Source organism: Lacerta agilis, chromosome 9, assembly GCF_009819535.1.
Source record: "Lacerta agilis isolate rLacAgi1 chromosome 9, rLacAgi1.pri, whole genome shotgun sequence".
Taxonomy (NCBI): domain Eukaryota; kingdom Metazoa; phylum Chordata; class Lepidosauria; order Squamata; family Lacertidae; genus Lacerta; species Lacerta agilis.
The window spans coordinates 53,955,132-53,979,904 of record NC_046320.1 but is presented as its reverse complement, the minus strand read 5'-3'; the positions used below and the strand labels follow the sequence as shown (position 1 = coordinate 53,979,904).

Genomic DNA, 24,773 nt, shown 5'->3' with positions numbered 1-24,773 from the left:
ATATATACACGCAGCCACATGTAATATATATATATATATATATATATATATATATATATATATATATATATATATATATGCAGCACACCTTGTTACCCAACAAGACAAACACAATATTTACCACAATGAACAAAGACCCCACCAGTCATGTATTTCAGTCTACCAGGTGCTTAATAATCCCTCCCCCACCATTTCTGCAGTCCAAGTAAAAGAACACATAGAAAAGGTCTAATATTCCACTCTACATGGATGGTGGGTTGTGATCGGCACACTGGGTTACAGATGGTGCAGGCCAGAGGAAGTGAGGAAATGTGATAGTACAGGAAACAATGGAGAGGGAAGATATCAAAGTTGCAGAGGAATGCATTTCAAGTCACAACACTGCCCTCCTCCAGGGACAAATATTTTATTTTTATTTTATTTTATTCATTTTTACCCCAAAGAACTGCTTAAGCAGTCTTGCGCACTATTTTCCCAAGCATTTGGACAGCACTAATGGTTTGGCTTTGAGTCCTCGTTTCTGGTATTCATGCACATGCTGGAAGTGGATGGATATTTTACATTCTTCAGTGAATCTTCGGATGAAAACTTTTAGTATAGCTGTACCTGTTTTGTTCAAACAGATGTGCTATTTATATTGCGTTTCTGTATTTTATTATCTTGTAAATTGCTCTGGAGCTCCTTTGGGGTTTGTGAAGTGATATATAAATTCAATTAACTAAAATAACTAAGGAGCACCTTTGAAGAAACTGGTTACGTTGCCCCACAGAAGAGCAGTTCTGTGACTTGACATAGGGCCCTAATGAAACAATTCCTGTGCACTTTCCTACCTAGAGAGCAAACGTATTTCTGTCCCACTCAAGGCTAGTCAAACATAAAGAACAGAAATATACAATGGACTGAACTCCCCCAATTCCAATACAACAGGGGTCAGAATCCTTTTTAATGTCCTTTGTGTTACGTACAATAAATGTTTTATGATCACATTGCATCAGAATTCCTGTTATTTTGCCGTTGTTATTTGTACCTACCAGTAACTGGGGCATCTATATCCAGCAAGTTTTTTTCCTGGCGGAGAATTGAAGCACCCTCTGTTATTATTCTCAAAGCGACACTCTCTTCCAGCCTTCCTTCCTTCATAAGGTGTGCCTTTAGGATATCCACACGGGGCTTTCCATCATTGTCAAACACTTCCTTTGCTGTGAGCCGATGGCTTGGAGGAAATGGGACAGCTGCAAGAACAAAGACAGATGGATTCAATACACCAAGCAAACCCATTAGTCCCAATAAAAACAAAGGTTTTTTTTAACTACCGGTAACCAATTTGGTTTTCATAAACTTTCCGTATTTATTAGACTGTCAGGCAATAAGACTGTTTCCTCTTGTAGTCAGTAGGCTTCTTGAGCACTTATGCACACTTTGTAATCCCTAGCAATTTAACTTTAGTTTAAAAATCTTAACTAAATCCCATAAGAATAATATTTTGTTACTTATACCCCTCCCACTTGACTGGGTTGCCCCAGCCACTCTGGCTGGCTGCTCTCATCCCACCCTGCTCTCACCCTGAAAAGACAACAACAATCCTTAGCAAAGGATCAGGGAAGACAGAAGGTACAACCTTTGCAAAGGTTCAAAACCTTAATCAAAAACTACTCAAGTTCAAGATAGGTAACTGTGGCTACTATGGACTTTCCTCTTTCCCCTGGCAATGCTTGTCTCTACCAAAGGATATTTCTGCAACCACACAAAATGCAACCAAGTTGGTAAGTCACAGACCCTACAGGACGTAAGGCAACTCTAGCAAAAACATCAATAAGTGCAAACACACCACTCTTGAAAAGACTTGTAAACTATATAAACAATTATAGACATGCAAAGGGAAGAGAAGACTGATGGGAGACATGAGAGCAAATAAGGGCTATCATGTAGAAGATGGAGCCCACTTGTTTGCTGTTGATCCACAGAGCTGGGCTGGAGCCCCTGGATGGAAATAACAGGGAAACAGATTTTGCTTTAACACTAGGAGAAGCTCCCTAAGCAGTAAGGTCTGGTCTACTGTCTTATGAGATGGTGGGTGTGTCCTCTCTGAAAGTGTTTACATAGAGGCTGGATGGACAACCATGTCTCAGGAATGCTGTGGTTGCATCCTGCACTGTACATCCTACAATGAGCAGAGCTGGGCCCTACCAATGCTATAATTCTATGAGAATGACAATTCTGATGTTCTGGGCACTGACTCCAACATTAAAGATGTTCTCCCATCAAGGGTTTAGTGCAAAGCCTCCCATTGTCACACAGCAGTGATAGGCTTTACAGAACTCATGTGACACTGCCGCTTTCACTTTCTTGCTCCCAGCAGAAAAGCAAGAGAGGTGATGCTCTCAGTTTCAAGGATCAAGATGTAGCATTATCCCAGCTTAACCCCCTTTCCCAAGCAGCTAAATTGGAGTGGCATTAGAGGCTGCCTGCCTTGCCAGCTGCAGGGTAATTATACTCATCCAAGCTGCCACTGCTGTGCTTAGGTCAGATTAAAGAAAAGTGAATGAAAAGCTCTGGGGAGGATTCAAAACTAGTCTATCTACAATATGTATAGGCCAGCCTCACCAAATGGAGTACATCCCTAAACATATATTTGTAATTTCCAGAGCTATGTAGCAGCAGCACTTGAAGCTTCTGCATCTTAAACAGCCATTTCAGGTGGCATTTCCCCCATCCCGTATGGGTGTAAAGAATGCAAGGAGGGAGCCAGAAACTCCTTGAAATTGCTGGCTCCTGTTTATTGAGCATTTGTGCTGATTTGCTTGTACTGAGTTTATGCAGAGGTGCATTGTCTTTACTGTACATAATTTAGTGTGCCTGCCTTTTCGGGATTTCTAGCTCGCTGGACTGAATGCCCTCTCTGACTTACAGAGGAATATCACCTCCAGTACACCCTTCTTTGTCCTTTCTATAACCATACCCTACTGGTTCTTTCTACGCCACCAGGTTTCTGTTTTGCTCGCTGTATCTGTATCTGTAACTGCTATGCCCTCAAAGATCAAGCACTCCACTTCACCCATCTTGGCTTGGAGGCTTCTGGCATTACTGTAGAAAAACCTGTACACAGTCTCACTCTTTACTTGTGTTTCGGCATGTAGCCTTTGGGCCTCTCTGAATTGCTATCTTGCTCCCCACACTCACAATGCCTAGTCCTACGCAATCCAAATTTTCATCGAATTTAAGCTCCTGTCAGCTTTCCTCCCCACAATCAGTTTAAAAGCTGCTCTGCCATTTTATTTTTATTTTAAGTGCCAAAAGGTCTGGTTCATCCCTGTTCAAGTGAAGCCAACCCCTTTCTGCATAGGCCTAGCTTGTCCTAAAACATTTCCCCAGTGTCAAACAAATCTAAACCCCTCCTCCGAACACCATCATCTCACCACGCTAGGGATCAGACCATGACACCAAACTGCCTCCTCAGTGAGGAGTGGAACAGGAAAGGAAGGCAGACCACCTGACTTAACAGGACAGAACTGAGTTTTTACTGCTCCATCATCAAGCTGAGAAGGAGGTGGCTGAACTGCCTGCATTCTGACTTGCTTCAGAATTCAGCGCTGGTTGTTTCCACACACACCCCAACAGTCACTGACCAGGAATCACCAGGCAGCAGCATGCTGCAGAAACAGTTAATATTTTTGTTTAGTGCTGCCTGTGTCAGCATCATTGCTGATGTTCTCAGCACAGCTATGGGAATAAGGTTCTTAATTAAACACCCTCTGCGGTGCCAGCAGAGGGGAACACACCGCAATTATTGGCACACACCGCATGTACTGTTGTTTTCTCCTTTCACTTCCTAACATTATAACAAGGCAACCTGACTTCCAGTTAAGCTTATGCTACACACAAGGACAATCCTTTCGCTACATGCATGTATGTACACATACATGGTCCAACACAGATACACAGCCTGACCTGACAACTCAGCTACGGACAACCATGCTGAATATTAAATTCTACAAATGACTACACATAAAGCAGCACGATTCTACATGAGGCACGTAGAAGCCCCTTCCACACGAGACTCGGGCCTCATCTGCACTCTACATTTAAAGCAGCATTGTATCAGCTGTGGCTTCCCACAAAGAATCCTGTGAACTGCAGTTTGCTATGCATGCTGAGAGTTGTTAGGTGCCCCCACGGAGCTACGATTCCCCAAGTTCTTGGTGAAGAGGGACTTGACAGTTAAAGCACTGGGAATTGGAGCTCTGGGAAAGGAACAAGGGTCTCCGCAACTGTCAGCACCCTTAACAATCTACAGTTCCCAGGATTCTTCGGGGGGGAGACCATGACTGTTTAAAGAGGTATGCTGCTTCTTTAAATGTATAGTGCAGATGAGGCCTGATTCTCAGCTCCCTTCTACCATTTCCAGTCATCACTGGTCTTTCCCCCTCCTTCTTCACTGTAGTTCATAATGGCTGTTTCTGCCTTAGTCTTGGCTATCACTCACTTTAGTGATAATCATAGGATATTGGACCTGGGATGGGAATCAGCATGTATAGCAGGAGCATAGGACCACACACACTACAACACAACACAACAACAAAATGGGGGAGAAAGGGTTGGCTCACCCCACTGTTTAGCTAATGCCATCCTCAAGGATTGGAGGGATAAGACTGAGCTGGCTGGCATATTTGATTGATGCTTCTAGTGAGATTAAACGCAAAGAAGGAATCATTTTAGCAGGGATGGACTTCTGACATCTGTTCAAAGCTTTCTGCAACTGTCAACCAATTTACAATGCAGTGAAACTACAAGTAAAGGAACTAAAACTTCTGCAAGGTACCCTATCCACTCCAACAGCTACCGGTACTTCTATTTATATTTTTTATTTGTAAGCTGCCTTGACATCCATTTATAAAACAGGAAGACTACAACCTCTCATCCCACTATTTCAGTCAGAACTGTTGTTTTGTTTTCAGAAGTCGAAGGTTATTTATAGTTGTCACCATTTTTAATTTTTTTTTTTTTAGAGCAGACCAGTAATTATGCTTCATTATCATTTAATCATATGTCTGGAGAGGAAAAACCGCAGGCCAGCACTTCAAATGGAATAACCACAATATTATTTTGTTTGTGACATTATGCCATATACATTTTAACATGTTTATTATAATAACTGTTACTATTGTGCAAATTTATAGGCCGCTTCCTGGCATAAAGCCGTCCAAGTGATGAAAACAGAAAAAAGTGGAATAAAACGTGAAACACGGGCTCTAAAAAGAATAAAACCATCCATACAAATTCTGAAAACAGTGAAACAATTTCACCCGATATAAAATTGATCTTCTGCAGTTGATTGGGTTAAAGCTTCCTAAACAAAAATGTAAACATCATCATGTTAGGTGCCTGTCTGATTCTGGCTGCTCATTTATTCTAGAAGGCTGGAGCTGCAATGCCAAAAGCCTGGTTTCTAGCACAGGCTAAGCACACCTGTTGTACTCTCAGCACAGCCCCCATCCGAGGAGTGCAGCTGTCAGGCAGCATCCAGTGGGAAAGGCAGCACCTGAGATATTCTGGTCCCAAGTTGTTAGTTCAGGGCTTTAATTGCTAGAAGCAGGGCATTGAAATGTGCCCAGTAGCATACTGGCAACCAGTGCAGCTCCTTCTGCACAGGTGTTATATGGTGTCAATGGGGGTACCCCAGTCAACATTGTAGCTGCTACAATCTGCTCCAGCTGCAGCTTCCAGGTTAAGTCTAAGGCACTGTTTCTCAAACTTGGGTCTCCAACTTTTTTTGGACTATAACTCCCACCATCATCCCTGGCCACTGGTCTTGCAGGCTAGGGATGATGGGAGTTGTAGTCCAACAACAGCTGGAGGCCCCAGTTTGAGAAACACTGGCTTAAGGGAAGCCCCATGTAGAGTGTGTTGCAGTAGTCTAGTCTTGAGGTCAAGGTTCAAAAATGCAAAGTCTAAGAAAGCCATGCCAATTTGTACCATTAAAGAGTGGGGTGAGCAGGAGCACATTCTTGTTGGGGTTTTTTTTTTTTTAAAGAAAACTGAGTTTGAAAACATAGTACAGTAGTGTTGCTCAAAAACTGAAAGCACTAAACAAACTGCTAACATATGAGGCTAGCCAATTAAAAATATTTTCCAGCTGCAGATGATTAACAAATTTATTAGCACAAAGGTTGTTGTTGTTGTTGTTTTAAAAGGCAAAATCATGAGTGGCTGAACACTTGCCTCCCATTAACCTGGTTGTTAATAGAATCAGTACATAGACATGGTGCACCACACATTGCATTAGCAAAAAGCTCATTAAAATATTAAAACCAAATGGCATTAAAATGCAATTCATGCCAGTACCAAGAGAGGGCAGTATTAATTCCTTCACTATGCAGAGTTTAGTCACCTGGAATAACTATTTTCCAGGTGGAAACTCTCAAAACGGGAGAAATACGGAGAACACAACTTCCTGCAGAACAAGCCTGCTAGCTTGCTTCAGAAAACACAACAAAGAATCCTGTTACACTTTGAAGACTAACAATTTATTGCAGCATAAGCTTTCATTTTATCAGAAGAATGAGACGTTATCCTTAGCTAGAAGGCACGTGGGTATAAAGTAAAAAAAGGGGGTCCAAATGGCATTGAAATGGGGGGGGGACACTCTCTGATAATCCTTGGCGAAGAAGAAGAAGAAGAAGAAGAAGAAGAAGAAGAAGAAGAAGAAGAAGAAGAAGAAGAAGAACAACAACAACAACAACAACAACAACAACAAACACCAGCAGCTGCATGTGGAGGAGCGGAGATGTGAACCCGGTTCACCAGATTATGAGTCTACCGCTCTTAACCACTACACCACACTGGCTCCCAATAAAATAAAGAGATCACTCATGACAGCAGTAACTGGTGACAACAGGGCCATCAAAGTTTTGCTATGCTGATTGTTTTAGAGAACTTGCACAACACGAATTTTAAAAAATGCTTAAGGAGTAAAGCTAAAATGGCCATTTATCAGAACACTGAATGAAGGAGCAGGAAAATGAACCAAGTCGACACGTGAAGTGGTTCTTAGCAGTGTTTAGCTTATGGGTAAAGTCATACCCTCAGTGGCTGAACATCTGCTTTGCTTGCAGAAGGCCCCAGATTCAACCCCTGGCATCTCCTTGTGGGGCTGGGAGAGAATTCTGTCTGAAATCCTAGAGAACCACTGACAGCTCATGCGGACAGTACTAATCTATCTGGGTGAAGGTCTGACTCAGCATCAGATGGCTTCCTATGTTCCTAACTTTTATAAGGACAGCAGACCACCTTCTGAAAGCCTCTGCAGTGAAGAAAATCCCAGCTAGGAGAAGTTTTAGTATTCCACATTACAAAAATTACCTTTAACTTCTTTTTGTAAATATGCAGCAGCCCTAGGGTAAAAAAAGAAAAAAAGAAAGGAAAACAGCTCATTGGGCTGTTTAAATAGTATTTCACTATTGCACAGCACCTGAACTAGAGAAAAGGTCTAGTCCTTTCTACTCAACCTACATGTGGCATCTCCCTTAGGGATCAGAACAAAGAGGAACTCCTGAGGATTGCCTTTTAACTCTGTAGATTCTTCCCCTTGGGCTTCTGGTCCCCCAGATAATATTGCAACAAGTTGAAAACAGAGACATTTTTTCACCTCATCCTTCTTGTAAGAAACACAACCAAGTGCCACCATGTGATCCTTGCTTGAATTTCCCAGTAGCTAGCCAAAGATAACAAACATAATTTACAATAACAGCTGAGATTAGTTGGATGTCCAGAAGAGAGCGAAAGGCAAGTGTCATTTTCTTCTTCTTCAGATTGGTTAAGCTTAATTAAGTTTGTTCATGCCAAGGAAGTCAGCCTCCCATGAGCAGGTTGTACAGATTCAACAAAGCATATTAATATTTGTGACTCGGGGTGCCTGTCCATACGTCATCTCTTGAGCCATGAGTGCCCCCACAGCAGTTTAACAAAGTCAACAGAAACGAAGCTGAACAAATACTTCCTTCTGTGCATGTTTGCTAAAAGAGAAACACAGCAGTCTTTCAAGCAAAGTGAGCAACCCAACAAACATTTTTTATTGGCCATTTGTAACCTAAAAAGAACTAGCCAATCAAGCTTTGCAATACTTTCTCACTTTTTCCTGAAAGCAACAAATACGTACTGTGGCTATTAGGTAGTGGCTATTTTCAAACGGGCAATGGTGGTTCCCCTTCCCCCAGACATAATAAGCTTAGGTAGAAGCAGCATGCTTCTGCTTCCTTAATCAGGGCTTGCTACTAAGCAAGATTTGAACCTGGGTTGAAACCCCTTGTCAGCATTAACCTTGAGTCCTTTTCAAGTGTCCCAGCTTCTCCATCACATAAACTGGTGTTCCCAGGATGGGTGGAGGCACCAGACTCAACTCCACCATTTCCATGCCTGCAACCGAGAAGTTCATGCATATGTGCACATTGTAGATGTGCAAACAAACACATGCACAGTAGGAACACCCCACTCCCTGCCTCAAGTCAGAAGACTTGAAAAAGACTTTGTTTAAGAACTTTGTGTAGGAGGGCAGAGAATCACACGCTGCTGTGGTCTGCACCAGCTCAATGATGTTTATATTTCTCAGTGTTAATGCAGCCAAGAGCTTGGCAATTCTGATCATGTCTTCTCGTGTCCTACTGAATCCAATGGGGCTTATTCCTAGGTAACCAGGGTTAGGATTACAGCTTCATTCTTAGAATCAAAGAATTGTAGAGCTGCAAGGCTGGTGAGGGTCAACTAGTTCAATACCCTGCAATGCAGGAACCTCAACATTCGGTTCCCCATCCCATCTGAAACCATACTGGACCCTGCTTAACTTTGAAAATGTGCTAGCAGCTTCATTGCTGCACCACCAGGATGAAAAAAAGCAACTCTTTCCCATACAGGGGACTGAACCTGGGCCACCTGGGTGAAAACCAGGAATCCTAACTGATAGCACAATTCCCAAAAAAATTCTCCATTACAAAATGATGTCTACTAAACCATTTGACATTTTATAACCTTTTGAAATTTTATACCCTTAACAAATAAGTAACATATCGTGTCTACAAATGTCTTGGGCATTTGGTTCAAATATAATACTACTGAAGCAGCCAATTGTCTTATTTTCCAGACTAATTCTTTTGATATGCACATGGAGAAAAGCAGTGTACAGAAGGCAAATCAATGTTGTTGTTTTTAATATAAAAATGCAATGCCTGCTGCCAACTAGGCATAATTAAAACATTATTTTTTCACCTGCTCAAAAGAGAAAGATGAAGGCATATTTGCAGAGAACAATTGCTGTGAAGTAACAGCTATTTTAGACTTATTTTGCAGAGTTGCTTGTTACAGGTGACATACAGTACGTAGAAAGTGAGTCATTACAGTCCACGGTTGCTAAGAAACGGCATAGTCACAGCCCACTTATAGTAGAGAAGTCTGCCAAACAAAGTGCTACACTAGAGAATTGCCCAAAGATGCATAGATAGAATACCTGTCTTCTACACTGAAATGCACCATGCAGTCTGATGATACTATACAATTAAACAAATGAATAAGCAAAATCTTTATTTGAGATGAAGTTTCAAAATCAAGACCAATGGAACACAAAACTTGTGGAAGTTTTCCATTGGTTTTCTAGCACCATGCTCAGGCCCAAGGGGGAAAAAAATCTACTTGCACAGTTGAAGATAGGCAGGTAACATGAACACGAATGTGCATACCGTTCTAAGGAATGGAAATAAAATTATGGCCAGCACAACAAGCACACACTTGACTTTGAAGAGCCTTCTGACCACCATACTTGGCTGACATACTTGTTGCAAAAGGATTGAACCCAAGTTCAATCCCAAGCATCTCTGGATGTAGCTGGGGAAGGCTCCCAATCTTAAACCTTGCCAGCCCATGTGAACAGGACTAAACCAGATAGTGTAAGGCAGTCTCCTATATTCCTGCCGTACACAAGACCAAAGTTGCTTTGAGTTCAAGTGTCTCATCCAGACCAACAAAGTGAGTATAATAATTAATTAAAGGGGCGGGGGGCAGTTACGCTAATAAATTATGGAACAAGACCTTCCGCAAGCTGCAATTGGTATTAATAAAAAGTGCGGCCTTCCCCAAACAGGTAGCCTACTAGTGCTTTGTACTGCAACTTTAATCAGCCCCTGAAAAGCGCAGCCAGCGGCTAGAGGTCCTGGGAGTTGTAGATCAACAACATCTGGAGGGCACCAGGTTGGGCAGGCAAAGACTGGTCTAGTCACTCAGTTCTTCACTACGGCCTATACCTAAAGCTCTGGTGGTTATTCTAATGCATGCTTTCTTCTTACACAAAGTGTAAATACATTGATACAAAAATGTGTATGTGTGTGTGTGTGTGGGAGAGAGAGAGAGAGAGAGAGAGAGAGAGAGAGAGAGAGAGAGAGAGAAGGAGAGTTTACATGGACACATACATAAAGAAATGACAGTTAAGGTCCAAAGAAGAGCGAACAGAATCCTGCTTAGGAAATGTAAAACTCCCTGCAGTCTCCCATGATCCCCCCAGTGCTGATTCAGAGTCAGGGGACCCACCTGAATATTCTTCAGTGTGGAACAGAAGCTGAAATCAGAGACCCCCTTTAGTGAACAGAAACGTCTTTCTGCTCATGCTAGGATACCACTGGAGCCAAGCGAATGTAGATTACGTAGCCTTACATGCACACATTATCTCCTGTTTTTCATGTCAATTGTTTTGACTACGGTTATTAATAACATTTTTCAAAACCCAGGGAAACAGCCAGGCTCAACCAAAATCCCTTTAAGTGTAGACTAGCACATGCAGGATTACATCTGGAAAAGCTGATTACAACTTCCTGACCTCCATCAGTGGAATTTGCTTTTGAACTTAGTGTCCCACCCAAGTTTGTTCCATAAAGCTTCCAAGCAGTGCGTTGACAGATTTTGCTTTTATTAGATATTGAACAAAGAACAACTACACTCCATTGAAAAGCCATTATAGGAACAATTAATTCAGCAGAAAGCATCGCTGGAAACACTGAACAACAGATCCCTCCCCAAAAGTACCATGCTGTAATGGAAAATGCCACTGTTCTGTTAAGGTTTAGGTGAATATACAAGTACTGAATAGAAACACATAGGAGCCTCCTGCATAAAGCCAATAGCTCATCTAGTGCAACATCATCTAGCCAACCATAGACAGAGGTGAAGCCTGCAAGCAGGACCTGAGCACAACGGCACTCTCCCCATTTTTGATTCCCAGCAATTGATATTCAGGGGCACACTGCTTTTAATCTTTCCCTGAATGTGATGACAGGCTCTGGCTCTGGTGGATTTAGAGGACGAGACCAATAGTGGTCAAGAATGAGGTTACTGCAAGTGTTGTAGAAGGAAATGAGGAGCAGATGGGGCTCGTCAATCTGGGAAGGTAGCCCATCTAGGAGAAGGAGCACTCTGATCCTAAATTTTGCAGCTATACTCATTTGTGAGAAAGGTGAACCCAGAGGGAAAAAATCCATACCTGCTGCCTTGTGGGGCATCTTCAGAAGAAGAAAAGGCTAAGGAGCAAACCCTAAGCAAATCCAAATGGAGTCCCTAATACCGTTGGATGGCACCTTGTACGCTTCCTCCTGGCAACTCCTGCAGCCAAGCTGGTGCCAAATGTATTGCTCTGCTCTCCTTTGGACCACATCAGTGAAGCCGAGGAGTCTTGTCATCTGGGCAGCCCAGGACCTCCATACACATTGCCGAGGCTTGCTCCCTGGGGAGGTCACTTCGGCGCTGTTAACGTTTGGCTTCATCCCCCAGAGGCACACTCCATTGTCTTTTGAAACACACAGATGCCAACTCCCTTCAATAGTGAAGGTAGAGCATGGTCATCCTGGCCAATAGCCAATGATAGCTCCAAAAACTTGCCAAATCTTCTTTTGAAGTCATCCAAGTTGGTGCCCCTCACTACTGAGTTTCACAGTTTAACTACATGCTGTGTGAAGAAACATTGTTTATGAAGATGTTTTAATTATTGCTGTAAGTGATGGTAGTTTTGCTAAAATGTACACTGCTCTAGGCTCCTTTTGAAGGAAGAGAAGTATATGAACTCTAAAATTAAATAATAGATTTCCTAGGGTTTTTCTGTTTGGGGTCATTTAATCACATCCTGAGAATCTCCTTCAAGGGGTCTGCCTCCGGGCAGAAAATATTTGTCTCCTTATTAAATCCTGGCTGCACTTGAAGAGGTTTACACAGCAGGGTTTTGTCCCACCCCCTTTAAGACTCTGGAAAGCCTTCCTATAGAAGCTCGTGTCCTAAGTAGGAGTTATTGCAGGATCTGATAACAAAATTGCTCTCCCACAAGAAAATTGTCCTCTTCAGCAACAATCCATATTTAAATACCTCACATCTTCCAGAACAGCACACCAACCCTCTTTGGTTAAGCTGGGAAAGAAATTCCCTTGCTTTCTCCTACTCACAAGGCATGCCAGAAGTAGAAGGGGGGGTGGTGGTGGTTGGGGAGAATCAAAGCTTCATCCCACAGAGCCATATGTACTGGACTCTGCAACTTCAAATGGATTTCTTTCAACCTCTTTGAGAAAAAAATAGCCTAAAGCACTTAGAAACATCCCCAAAACAATCCTCCTTAACAGCACTGAAGCACAGCTCTTTTGTGATTTGCCAAATGCAAGGTGGTGGTGGCGGCGCCCCCCCCTTTCTTTTCTTTTCTTTCCCTTTTTGGTACAGAATAACCACAGTGCTGTGACATTCAAGCCGTGTTACAATCGTTACCTGTAGCTTAATACAAGTGTTCTATGCACATTTACTTTGTATTTGAAAAGAAACAGTTTCCTGGCTCCTGATGTTTCAGGCACCATGGTGGCTCTATTTAAAAGCTAAATGTTTGACATTTTACAGCTCAGAAAAGGTTTGGGAAAATGTAAGCTAATTACACAGGTCCAACTGTACCTAGTTAAACACCCACTGAGCGTTCCAGGAGTGTGTGGGCAGTTCTGTGTAGGTAGGAGTAAAGTTGTTGCTGATTTCACCATGGCACAGCACGAGCTATGCAACCTTCTTATGACTTAGCTGTTCAACCATTTTATTTGAATATCTCAATCAGCAATGAGGAAACAACTTGGAAAGACAACAGAATAATGGTTCCAGGCTACAAAAGAACACAAAACTCCTACCCCTGTACAGCATCTTTACAAAATAAATGAAAGAAGCACATTTTTGCCTCTGAGTCACGTTTCATAGCAATGTGAATACGGCAACTTTATTTGGAATTTCCTCCATGGGTCTTATTTCCTTACTCTATTATTCTTGTGATCCCCTTCTCTCTCTGATACAAGGAAACCAAGGTCCTCAGGTTGCTATCCTGATTAAGTGACTTTAGCTTCCCTTCTTGTTTTCTTTGTACAAGGACTACCTGTAGCTTCGTTTCTCAGCACACAGTGTGTGTCTCATCACCAAGACTCTGTCCAGCTAGTAATGATGGGCAACACATTCTACTGGGGAAGACCTTGCACACGAACTTTCATATTTCTACCAATAAGCAAAATAATGCACCACTTGCTTCCTGCCGCCCCCTGCCCCCCCCCCCCCCGCGCAATCAAAACACAGATAAGATCCATCAATTCAAGGTACAAGAAAGGAGATTTTGACTAAACATCAGGAAGAACTTTCTGACTGTAAGAACTGTTCTGTACTGGAACAGGCTCCTTTGGAAGGTGGTGGACTCTCCTTCCTTGAAGGTTTTAAGCAGATATTGTATAGCCATCTGCCAGGGATGCTTCAGTGAGATCCCTGCATTGCAGGGGGTTGGAATAGATGATCCTTCCAACTCTATGATTCTATGATTCTAAGACAATGCAAAATTTATTGAAAGGCTCTGCATCTCAGGGTCAGCAATGTCTCAAGTACAAAGAGCAAGAGCTCAACATGCATGATGGCTTCTATAAGCATAAGGAATAGTCAGTGTACAATAGGGAACTGCCAGGTTTTAGTTCACTGCTTTCGCTAGAATCATACCCTACATTTGCCTTTGATTTAGACTGAATCCATCAATCTGAGGAAGCTCACAAATTATTTTTGCAACTCTGACCCAGTTCATATCCATTCATTCTAGGGGAGGAGGGAAACATGAGACACTAATGAGAACATTATCCCATAGCCTAACCTTACAGGATCTTCATTCCACAAGGTCTAACCAATTACCATGTTAGTAAGAGAAGGAAGGAAAGTATTCCACAACCACGGTTACAGAACATTATGTATGAGGAATGACAACCACTCAATTTTCTCTGTTCTCATAAAATGCTGTAATAAGCAAATCCCAGTGACTTTTTGTTCCAGTTCTGTATCTCCCCCGCCCCAGCCACCCTCAATCCATTGATCCTAACATACTTAACAACTAGAATAGCAACCTGAATTGAAAATTGGGGGAGAAAAAGTTTAAGCTCCAGTAAAACCTGCAGCAGATTCATAATAATAACTTCTAAGATGTTCAGTACTTAGTACTGTTTTCTTTCCATGGGGGGGGGGTTGAATTGTATACATACATACAAAAATCTTTGAAATACTTGAGCAAAGGCCTAACTTAATCAACTCCTTCCCAATGTCAAAACAAAATCGAAAATTCTTTCTAGTAGCACCTTAGAGACCAACTGAGTTTGTTCCTGGTATGAGCTTTCGTGTGCATGCACACTTCTTCAGATATTCTTCTTTGGTATCTGAAGAAGTGTGCATGCACACGAAAGCTCATACCAGGAACAAACTCAGTTGGTCTCTAAGGTGCTACTAGAAAGAATTTTCGATTTTGTTTTGACTATGGCAGACCAACACGGCTACCCACCTGTAACTGATCCTTCCCAATGGTCGTGATTCAGCTTTTATAGCTATTCAGAATCGTTTACTGGTAATTTCTTATATAGGTAAATAACCAAGACTGAAACTAGGAAAAATAAGCCATCACCTATCCAAACCAATGTCAAATCCCCACAAAGCAAAAAGAAGGTGAGGTTATGTGTACCATGGGCAGGGGGCAGGGGGCTTGTACCTATGCTTTTCTCACCAAAATTACTTTCAGCTCTTTTCCTTCCACTGAAGTTTCTTCTAAACCAAAGTGTTCCGAATCTCAACACATTCATTGCATGTTTCCTCTCAGTGGGGCTTTCCTCCAAGTTAGGTTTCATCTTCCAATTCTAATCAATCAATTTATCTGTTAATTTCTATATGTAAAAATAATCAGTTCAATCATCCTGCTAAGCTTGTTATTTTCAAAATCACAAATTAGTAAGTTCTGTTGAATGCAATGCCATTCCTTTCTGCGTAAACATGCATAAAATTGCAGCGCTCCAATAATTTAGCTGTCAATTTCTACATGTAATAACTACCATGCTAGGTAACAACCTTAGCATCTTAAACAATATAATAATAGATTGCTTTAGCATATGTAAACAAGGAGGCATTGCACCATAGGAATCTAGCTCTTTTTCTAACGGGGATTTACTCATTGCATTTCTATTTGTGAAAAATATTATTTTGGTCCAAGTCTCATCAACTCACCCTTCCTTTTTTTATTTATTTTTTTTGCACACGGGAAAGGAGAAGGTAATCTCTTTAAAATCATGTTTTATCTGAATCCACTTCATGGCACTGGGACAAGTTTTGACCACGTGCAGGAATGAGGCACAAGGAAGAAACTATTGAAGGACAGAAAGCCAAGATATACCCTACCTGAAAAACATGAGAATAGGGATGAGATAAATTCTACCTTGCACCTAATTTCACAGCTGTATTGTGGATAACAAGAAGCCAATATCACACAAGGTTAATAATGCAAACAGCATGGGGAGAAAATGGAACCAGCTGTATCAACTCACAATAAAACTGTATTTTAAGTTTGTCCTTTTGTGGCAAAGAGTTGAAACGATCAAAAGCAAATTCCTCCAGTCACTGTTACCCAGCATCTAAACCCAACTACTTTATCAAGGGCCTGCTGCTTTAATCATTAGCTTTAGTGCAATGCAACCATATTTCATAGGAACATAATAGGCTGGCCTGCTATGCCAATCAGACCAAAGTTCTATCTAGCACAGTATTATCAACATTCCTGTAAGTCTCAGGCAGAGGTCTGTCAGCCCCACCTGTAGATACCCAAGACCCCTTCATTGTTACGGATGTTTTAGTTGAGATTCCTACATTGCAGGGGGTTGGACTCAATGACCCACAGGGTCTGTTCCAACTCTACAATTCTATGTCCTCTACTACTGAGCTTATGCCCCTTCACCATTCATTAGTCCATTAGAAATCCACATATACTGGAAATAGTGAAGGAGCACACTGCAGCGCTGCTGGTTTTACATGCCTTCAGAGAATGCAAACCTCAGCTGTTTAAGCAGCTGCTAAACCTATCAATTTTCAGATCAGTTACACACAAGCAGCGCAACATAACTTGGGTTTCCCAAGCATACTGTCCCAGTAGGCTTCTACTCCTTTTTCTCATGCCCAGTCTCAACCTATGAAATCCTTTAGCTAGCTGTTCTTCAGCACCTTGCACCTTCTACTCCAGGGGTAAGCAACCTAAGGCCCATGGGCCGTATGCAGCCCAATCGCCTTCTCAATATGGCCCATGGACGGTCCAGGAATCAGCGTGTTTTTACTTGAGTAGAATGCTTCCTTTCATTTAAAATGCATCTCTGGGTTATTTGTGGGGCGTGCCTGGTGTTTTTACATGAGTAGAATGTGTGTTTTTATTTAAAATGCATCTCTGGGTTATTTGTGGGGCATAGGAATTCGTTCATTCCCCCCACCCCCACAAAAAAAATTGTCTGGTCCACCACATGGTCTGAGGGATGGTGGACCAGCCCATGGCTGTAAAAGGTTGCTGACCCCTGTTCTACTCAAAAGGTGGGGATTCAAGTCACATATTGACTTTCCAGCAAGGATAAAGTTAAATGCATAGGATGGTACTTAACTAAGTTTTACTCATAGAACCACTGAAATAAATGGACCTAGCTTTCAGGGGTAGGCAACCTAAGGCCCGGGGGCCGGATACGGCCCAATTGCCTTCTTAATCTGGCCCATGGACGGTCCGGAAATCAGTGTGTTTTTACTTGAGTAGAATGTGTCCTTTCATTTAAAATGCATCTCTGGGTTATTTGTGGGGCATAGGAATTCGTTCATCCCCCCCCCAAAAAAAATAGTCCATCCCACCACGTGGTCTGAGGGACAGTGGACCAGCCCACGGCTGAAAAAGTTTGCTGACCCCTGATTTATTTCTACTCTGAGTAAAACTTAGTTGAATACAACCCATTCATTCCAGTAAATGCAGGATAGGTTATAACCTGCCCAGGCTTGCACCCCAGAGAGGTCACTTTGGTGCTGCTAATGCAGCAAAACAACACAGGAAAAAGAAGAGTTTGGATTTGATATCCCTCTTTATCACTACCCGAAGGAGTCTCAAGGCGGCTAACATTCTCCTTTCCCTTCCTCCCCCACAACAAACACTCTGTGAGGTGACTGGGGCTGAAAGACTACAAAGAAGTGTGACTAGCCCAAGGTCACCCAGCAGCTGCACGTGGAGGAGCGGAGATGCGAACCCGGTTCCTCAGATTACGGGTCTACCGCTCTTAACCACTACACCACACTGACTCCAAAGACATACATGGAACAGAAACTAGCAAATATTTGGACTCTATGAATGAACTGATCTATTGGGAATTCTGTGCTACTTTGTTGAACTTTATGTGTTGATTATGTACAAGAGAAATATTTGATACTGTGAAAAATACAAAAAAGCATTGTTTATGTGAATGCACAGCTGGTTACGTTCTGTGTGCTTGTTGAATGTATTTCACATAACACTAGGTTTGATGTTGTTTTGCTTCTTTCGTATGTGCATTTGACAGCAACGTCTCGCTGTTCGAAATGGCCTCCTCAGAGGGGAATTTCCATTTCCCCGCTATTTTTATTATGTGTGCCTATGTCTGAACTCTGAGGCACCTGTGTGTGTCCAAAGCAGGCCGGGGAACATGGCAGCCAGCCTATTGTGCCCCCTGTGCTCCGCCCCCCTCCAGCCTCCCACCAGTGCCCCCCATGTGCTCCCAGGAGGCAGCAGTTACAAGTTACTGGTGTCAGCAGCCACAGCAGGCACTGTGTCTTTACCCTCAGAGGCGCGCTCTATTGTCTCTCGAGACAGACTGATGCCAACAACAAAATTCCACATTCAATTCCAACTAGGAGGAAGTTGTCCCCTCCGTCAGAGGCTCCTGAACACCACTGACACTTCTAGGTGGGTCTGAATATATAGTATGACCCAGACAGGGATGCCCTTAACTCTGTGGCCTGCATGAAACCAGAAGAGTTCTGCAAAACATTCAGAGTGTATCAGCTCCCTCAAAAGTAATATTGAGCCAGGGGGAAACCAATGCTGGTGGACATTTACTAACCTCATTCTTGAATGTCTACCAGCCTGCCACATTCTAGAAAAAGCAGTAATATGGGGGAAATCCTGGGGTTGTTTTTTCTATGCTTAATTTGCATGTGCTAACTTGCACTGGAAAAAATTGATGCCCTAAAGAGTGATCTAATCTAGCATGCTTTATTTTACTTGTATTTAGGAAACAAAGCTAAAAACAAAGCTCCACCTATGCCAATATTCCGGATCAGTTTGTCAGCTCAAGTTAATTATTTCTATGCTGTTTTATTTCCAGGATCTGCATTACTTCTATAGCACGGATTTCTAAAACTGTACTGTATCTCTCTAATGTTGTGGGTGTGGATCTCAATTCATATCACCTTGCAACCTACAGCTGATTATCTCATGTTATGACTGTTATCTCATGGCATGTGCTAATAAATCGTATTAGAAAGATTTGCTTGAAGATGGAAGTTGAAGCTGTCCAATGATAGAAATTTCAATCCAGAATGGAGCTAAACTTCTTGAAGACCTCTGTCAGTTTCTATTTCTCAGGTGCAATACAAGAAGCCACATGGGTTGCCATCACTTCAGCACTGTCCCTACCCTTTTCTGCCTCGTTGGCTGATGGCATTACACTAATATGAGGTCAAACTCTAGTCTCATGAATTTTCAATTGCACATAGTTTTGGAGGTATAGATAAGCAGCACCCATAATTCTCTCTGTAATTTATGGTTTGGGTTTCACAGCAGCGTAGGAAAGCTTGGAAATATCACAGTGGACAGCAGCTTTCCTCTAGTACACAACCTGTACTGATTACAGGCTTCTTGTGGACTTTTCTTTTGGCACCTCACATTTAAGACCCTGTCTAGAAGTCTATTGAAAGAAGAAGCAAGCATCCAGACTTCTCAGGTTCAAAATATGGGAGAAAAGGTGAGGTGAGGTTGCAAAATAAAGAAGAAATTCTGCTGGTAGGATGGCCAATTATGCATCATCAAAAATGAGGAAACACATAAAAGAGAGATAATTTAAAAGCAAAAGAAGAGCCTATGCCAACAGCACTCTGCTCGCCTGTAATTCCCAGCAACTGGTACTCAGAGGCATACTGGCTTTGACAGTGGAGGTAGTTTTGCATTTTTAAACATATATGCTAATTTAGTATAGGTGCAAATTTAGACATAATTACTATAATTTAAATAGAGCTACAATATATCTCATCATAATGACTTGAACCTGGTGACCTCTGTGCCTGCTAAGTCTGCTATCCAGGTGCAGTTTTTGATAGGCAGCTTCAAAGCCCCATCCCATACAAATGCCTACAGATTTGCATGACCCTACAGCAGGCTTCCTCTGCCTCGGCCCTCCAGATGTTTTTGGCCTACAACTCCCATGATCCTTAGCTAGCAGGACCAGTGGTCAGGGATGATGGGAATTGTATTCTCAAAACATCTGGAGGGCCGAGGTTGAGGAGGCCTGCCCTACAGATTCACATAGGGCACTTGAGGCTCCAGTTTCAAACTGTTCAGCAGCACATGGCTGCCAGGACTTGGCTTGGCTTTAAAAAAAGGAAGACCAAAAACCATTCAGAGACCTTACTGAATTGTAGGTATCCATCCCCCATGCACGGGTTTTTAAGGTACTTAAAAATGAGGTGCGACCCGAACATGGTATACGCTTTGTAATAGTTCTTGTGGGAAAAGTAATAAATATTAAATGAAAAAGGTAATTCTTTAAGTGAAGTAGGTATGAAGTAAATGATATATTGATAGAAGTTTCAGTGTTTAATTGGATTATTTATATGATATATTCTGAAGTGGTAGAGCGTAGGAATAGGGAAGTCAATATAAGCACTAAATGTGCACAAGACTTTGTATAAAGAAAATAAGTAGGGGGATAAAATAGTATTAGTCGATATATACATTTGTTGTTATCCTTCAGTGGGAAGACAAAGTTTTGTGCATTAGGAAAATTACTTGGTTTTGTGACAACTTTTTTGTAAGTATAGATATTCTTTTTTGTTTGTTTTTTGTTTTGTTTTTGTTTTTTCCCTTTTTTCTTTCTTTCTTCATAATGTATCAAGGTGTGAGTTTGTTTGTTTGTTCATTGTCACTGTCATTGTTGTTGTTTTTTATTTTGTAAAAATGAAAAAAGAATTAATTAAAAAAAAAAAGTCTTTCACAGCGTCCATTTTACCAGATATGCAAACAATGCCCTGTCCAGGGAAAAGTTAAGGCATGTGGCCTATATCCAAGGCACCTAAAAAGACTATGATGTCAATGCTTTGTTTTTGCTCACAAGATGAAAAGTTTTGTAAGTCAACAGCAAGCTTCTGCAAATGAAGATTCCTAGCGGGTGGGGGGCGGTAGGGAGCCAGTACTCCCCTCCTTATGCTTGCTTTCCCTTAAAAAATAATATACAGTACTTATCATTATGGGACGCGGATGGCGCTGTGGGTTAAGCCATAGAGCCTAGGGCTTGCTGATCAGAAGGTCGGCGGTTCGAATCCCCACGATGGGGTGAGCTCCCATTGTTCGGTCCCAGCTCCTGCCCACCTAGCAGTTCAAAAGCATGTTAAAGTGCAAGTAGATAAATAGGTACCGCTCCAGCGGGAAGGTAAACGGCATTTCCGTACGCTGCTCTGGTTCGCCAGAAGTGGCTTTGTTATGCTGGCCACATGACCCGGAAGCTGTACGCCGGCTCCCTCAGCCAGTAACGTGAGATGAGCACCGCAACCCCAGAGTCGGACACGACTGGACCTAATGGTCAGGGGTCCCTTTACCTTTACCTTTTTACTTATCATTACAGTGAATGCTAGATGCCAGCTTCCACAGCCCGTGCTTTGACTTATACTAACCACAGCTCCAAGAGCCCCCCCTTCTGTATCATCCTTTTGGGGAGAAATACAATATTATCGATTTGTTTTGTAGAAGAGGGTCCCTTCCAGTAAGGAATGACCATAATGCACCTCTAGTAACACATTCCTCTGCAGTATGTGTGTGGGTGGAGCTGTAATATTAGCATTTGTGGGAACATACTCCTTTGAATTAAGCTTAGGCTGCTTTCCTTCCAGCAAAAAAAGAAGGGTGTACTGGAAGATTTTAAATGCATGAAAAAGCCCACACACAAGAAAGGTCTATGAATGCTAATTGCTGTACCGAGAAAGTTAAGAACATTTATATTTGGGATATATGAAATGCAACGGAAAGGGTTCATATTTTCTTGGCGCTGGGGGAAATTTGCTCATGCAGCAAATAGGATTACTCTTGAGCTGAATTATTGGACGAAAACTCCAAAGTGCCTATGGCTTCCTAAGGTAGCTTACAGACTGTATGCCCGTGTCTTTCGGGGTGGGGAAAGGACAAGGGGTATACTTTATTCTATCAGCTGTAGCAATGTGGTGAAAGAAGGCTATCAGTAAATTCAATTGCATCAAATAAAACAGTAAAGTAGACCGTATGTGTGTGCATATGATGCAACAACCTGTCTTGTCCAAGCTTCAATCGGCACACACAACTGTTTACACTGGGGGTGCCTAATGATTTCTGAAAGCAAGTGTGGTGTAAAATGTTGGAACACTGGTCTAGTGGTGAGGAGAACCAGATTCAAATTCCTGCTCAGCCACACTAGCTTACTGGGCTAGTGACTAATACTCATTCTAACCTACCTCACAGGGTTGTTAGGAAGATGAGGGAGGGTGGGCTGTGCTATGTAGGCTGTGCTCAACTTCTCAAGGAGAAGGTAGACCTGCTGCTGCTGCTGCTGCTTCCACCACCACCTCAAGAGGAATGCAATTGTTTGAGGTTGTTATTGTTCTTCCCCACCACTGGGGAAGGAGGAGGCTGCATGGGCACTATGGCCATTCAACTACAATTTATGACTGCAACCAAGGGAAGGGATGGGTTAAGGCTGGGAGGTGAAAGATGAGAAAGCATGTGTGAATCAGAGGATAGATTTGGGCTTAGTGTGGGAGTGCAAAGTTAACTTCATTTAAATTGGAGAGAAGGGAGCCGGAAAAGAAGATTGTCAGATCCACCTGAATTTCTCTGCTTCCAAGACATAATTGTAGAAGGAATTACCATGGGGGGGGGGATAAGAAAGGGGTAGTGTTAGAACAGTATTTCCTAACCATCCAGATGTTTTGGAATATAGCTCCCATCAGCCACAGCCAGACCTTGCTTTTTTTCTCCTTTTAAAATATTATTAGTTGATTAATCTGATTTTCATCTGTTTGATTAAATTTAGATCAATTTTCATATTATCAAACCTCAGTACTATCTAAGGCAGCATGAGAGAACTTTTAAACAGGCCATCTTTAATACTTTCCTTTTCATTCCCTAACGCACTACAACACCGGAACCATGATAACATTAAAAAAGAAAAAAACACCCAATGCTTTCTTAACATCCTCTCTCCTTAACATTTTCATTCACTGGTTGACATTAGTCTTCGTTAATCAAGAAAAAAATTGTCATCTGCCAACTAACACTCCCAGTTCTAAAATAAATGTACACCTAGAAATAAATGGATTCTAACAAAACACGAATAGTGACAAAAATGGTGCTTGCATCAAAATGAGGATATTTAAAGGGCCGGTGTAAGAATTTTGGCAGTCCCTCAAAGAGATTTTGTGTAAGATTATATTGGGCTTTAAACTAAAGCACACAATGTGGGATCATTAACCAAAACAGCATCACCTTTGAAGTAAAAACATAACTTCAAACGTGTCTCAGTTCTCATTTTGAGTAAAACCGAAATGGATGCATCTACCTCACAAGGAGAACACAAAACACAATTTCAGCTATCCTGGAAATTGTGGGTCCAATTTAATTGTTTTTATTTTATGCAACGAAAACAGACTCCATGTACAGCTGCCAGCTTGTGTTTACTCAGCACCCAAGAGCCACCCATCACCTGCAAGGTATTGCACTATTAATTCCTAAGGGACTCTTTAGGCAAGAAAGGTGACAAACATTTTTCTTCTTCTCCTTTTTCTTTTTTGCTATCCTGATTACAGCATCTAATATGGAGGGGAGCAGTGCTAGATGCAAAATATTTCTAGACTGAGATAAACAAATGACTCTTGGTCAACGGAGAATCTGTGACCCTGAAGATGTTACAGTGAAACCTCGGAAGTCGAACGCCTGTAAACCTGAACGTTTCGGCTCCTAAACGATCGAAAACTGGAAGTGATTGTTCTGGTTTTCAAATGATTTTCAGAAGCCGAACATCTGGTGCAACTTCTGTGGCTTCTGATTGGCTGCAGGAAGCTCCTGCAGCAAATGGGAATTGGAGCCCCACAAGATCAGATTCTGCCATCCCTATTTTAGGCAGCCAAGAAATCATGCCTCTGGAGCTTCCACGCCTTACATCATAACTACCATATTTCCACAAAAGCCAGAAACATTCTTAGATTTTAAATCCCCTCCCCACCATAACAGTGCTTCTCTTTTAGTGATGTTGACTTGGGTACAAAACACCTGCTCATTGCCAACAAATGGTTCCTATGAAGCACACAATTCATATATCTCCACCCTCTGGGTGGTCATTTGAGGCTCTAGACCCAAGCTGCACTGCTGGGTTGGTGCTCCTTTGCCTTAGGAGACAGTCTGTGTAGCTGCTGCCCTTCTCGCAGCCTCCTCCCCACCCACCCCTGCCAGCCAACCTCCTCAGCTCTGAAGGCTTGAATTCCCCTCTGCTCAGGGAGAGCCTTCTCAGCTTTCCAACACAAGCTCCTCAGGTTTCAGACCAATTTCTCCACAGCAGGTTTCAACCATCACCTTGTTCAGCCAGCAGTCAGCCTCTCGTCACCCCTGGGTTTTCTGCTAGCAAGGTTCACGATGAGGGTTTTTGGATGAACTTACTCTCGAAGTATCAAATCTGCTTTTGTAACTATGTTGGGTGGTTCTTTTTCACAAGAAGCAATTAGCAGTACTCTGTGGTGGGTTAGTTTTATGATTCTATAACTCACTGTTACTTTTTTTTCCAAATGGAGGGAATGGCAATATTTTTAAATACTGGGGGGGGGGGTTCTCTCTGTTTGGGCATGCAATTAAGACTAAAGAGTAAGAGAGATGCAAGAGACAGACGAAAGTCATCTTCCATCAGCCCACAACCCCTGGGTGATTTCAAAGCAGCAACACAAAGTTGAGCTCTTTGTGAGAAAGACTATAAAATAAATGTAACACACTTTAAAAATATCGGAATCGTTTGCAAAGTAGCCAACAGGCATCCATGTCAATGGAGCAAATGATAACATAAGGGAACCAATGCAAATAAGATGATTGGTCTGAATTATTTATAGACTTTATTGACTGCTTTCCCTCCGTAAGATCCCAAAGCAGTTTCCAAACATAATAAAACAAC

General features: G+C 42.1%; 1 protein-coding gene across 5 annotated transcripts in view; it reads right to left on the bottom strand.

Moving 5' to 3' along the window:
* The window catches only part of PPP3CA (protein phosphatase 3 catalytic subunit alpha), a 180,444-nt gene that overhangs the window by 94,010 nt on the left and 61,661 nt on the right, over positions 1-24,773 (bottom strand). For all 5 annotated transcript variants that reach the window (XM_033160409.1, XM_033160410.1, XM_033160413.1 and 2 more), the window contains exon 2: positions 1,032-1,232. In XM_033160409.1, the coding sequence (XP_033016300.1) occupies positions 1,032-1,232 (201 nt within the window). The remainder of the gene's footprint in view (positions 1-1,031; positions 1,233-24,773) is intronic.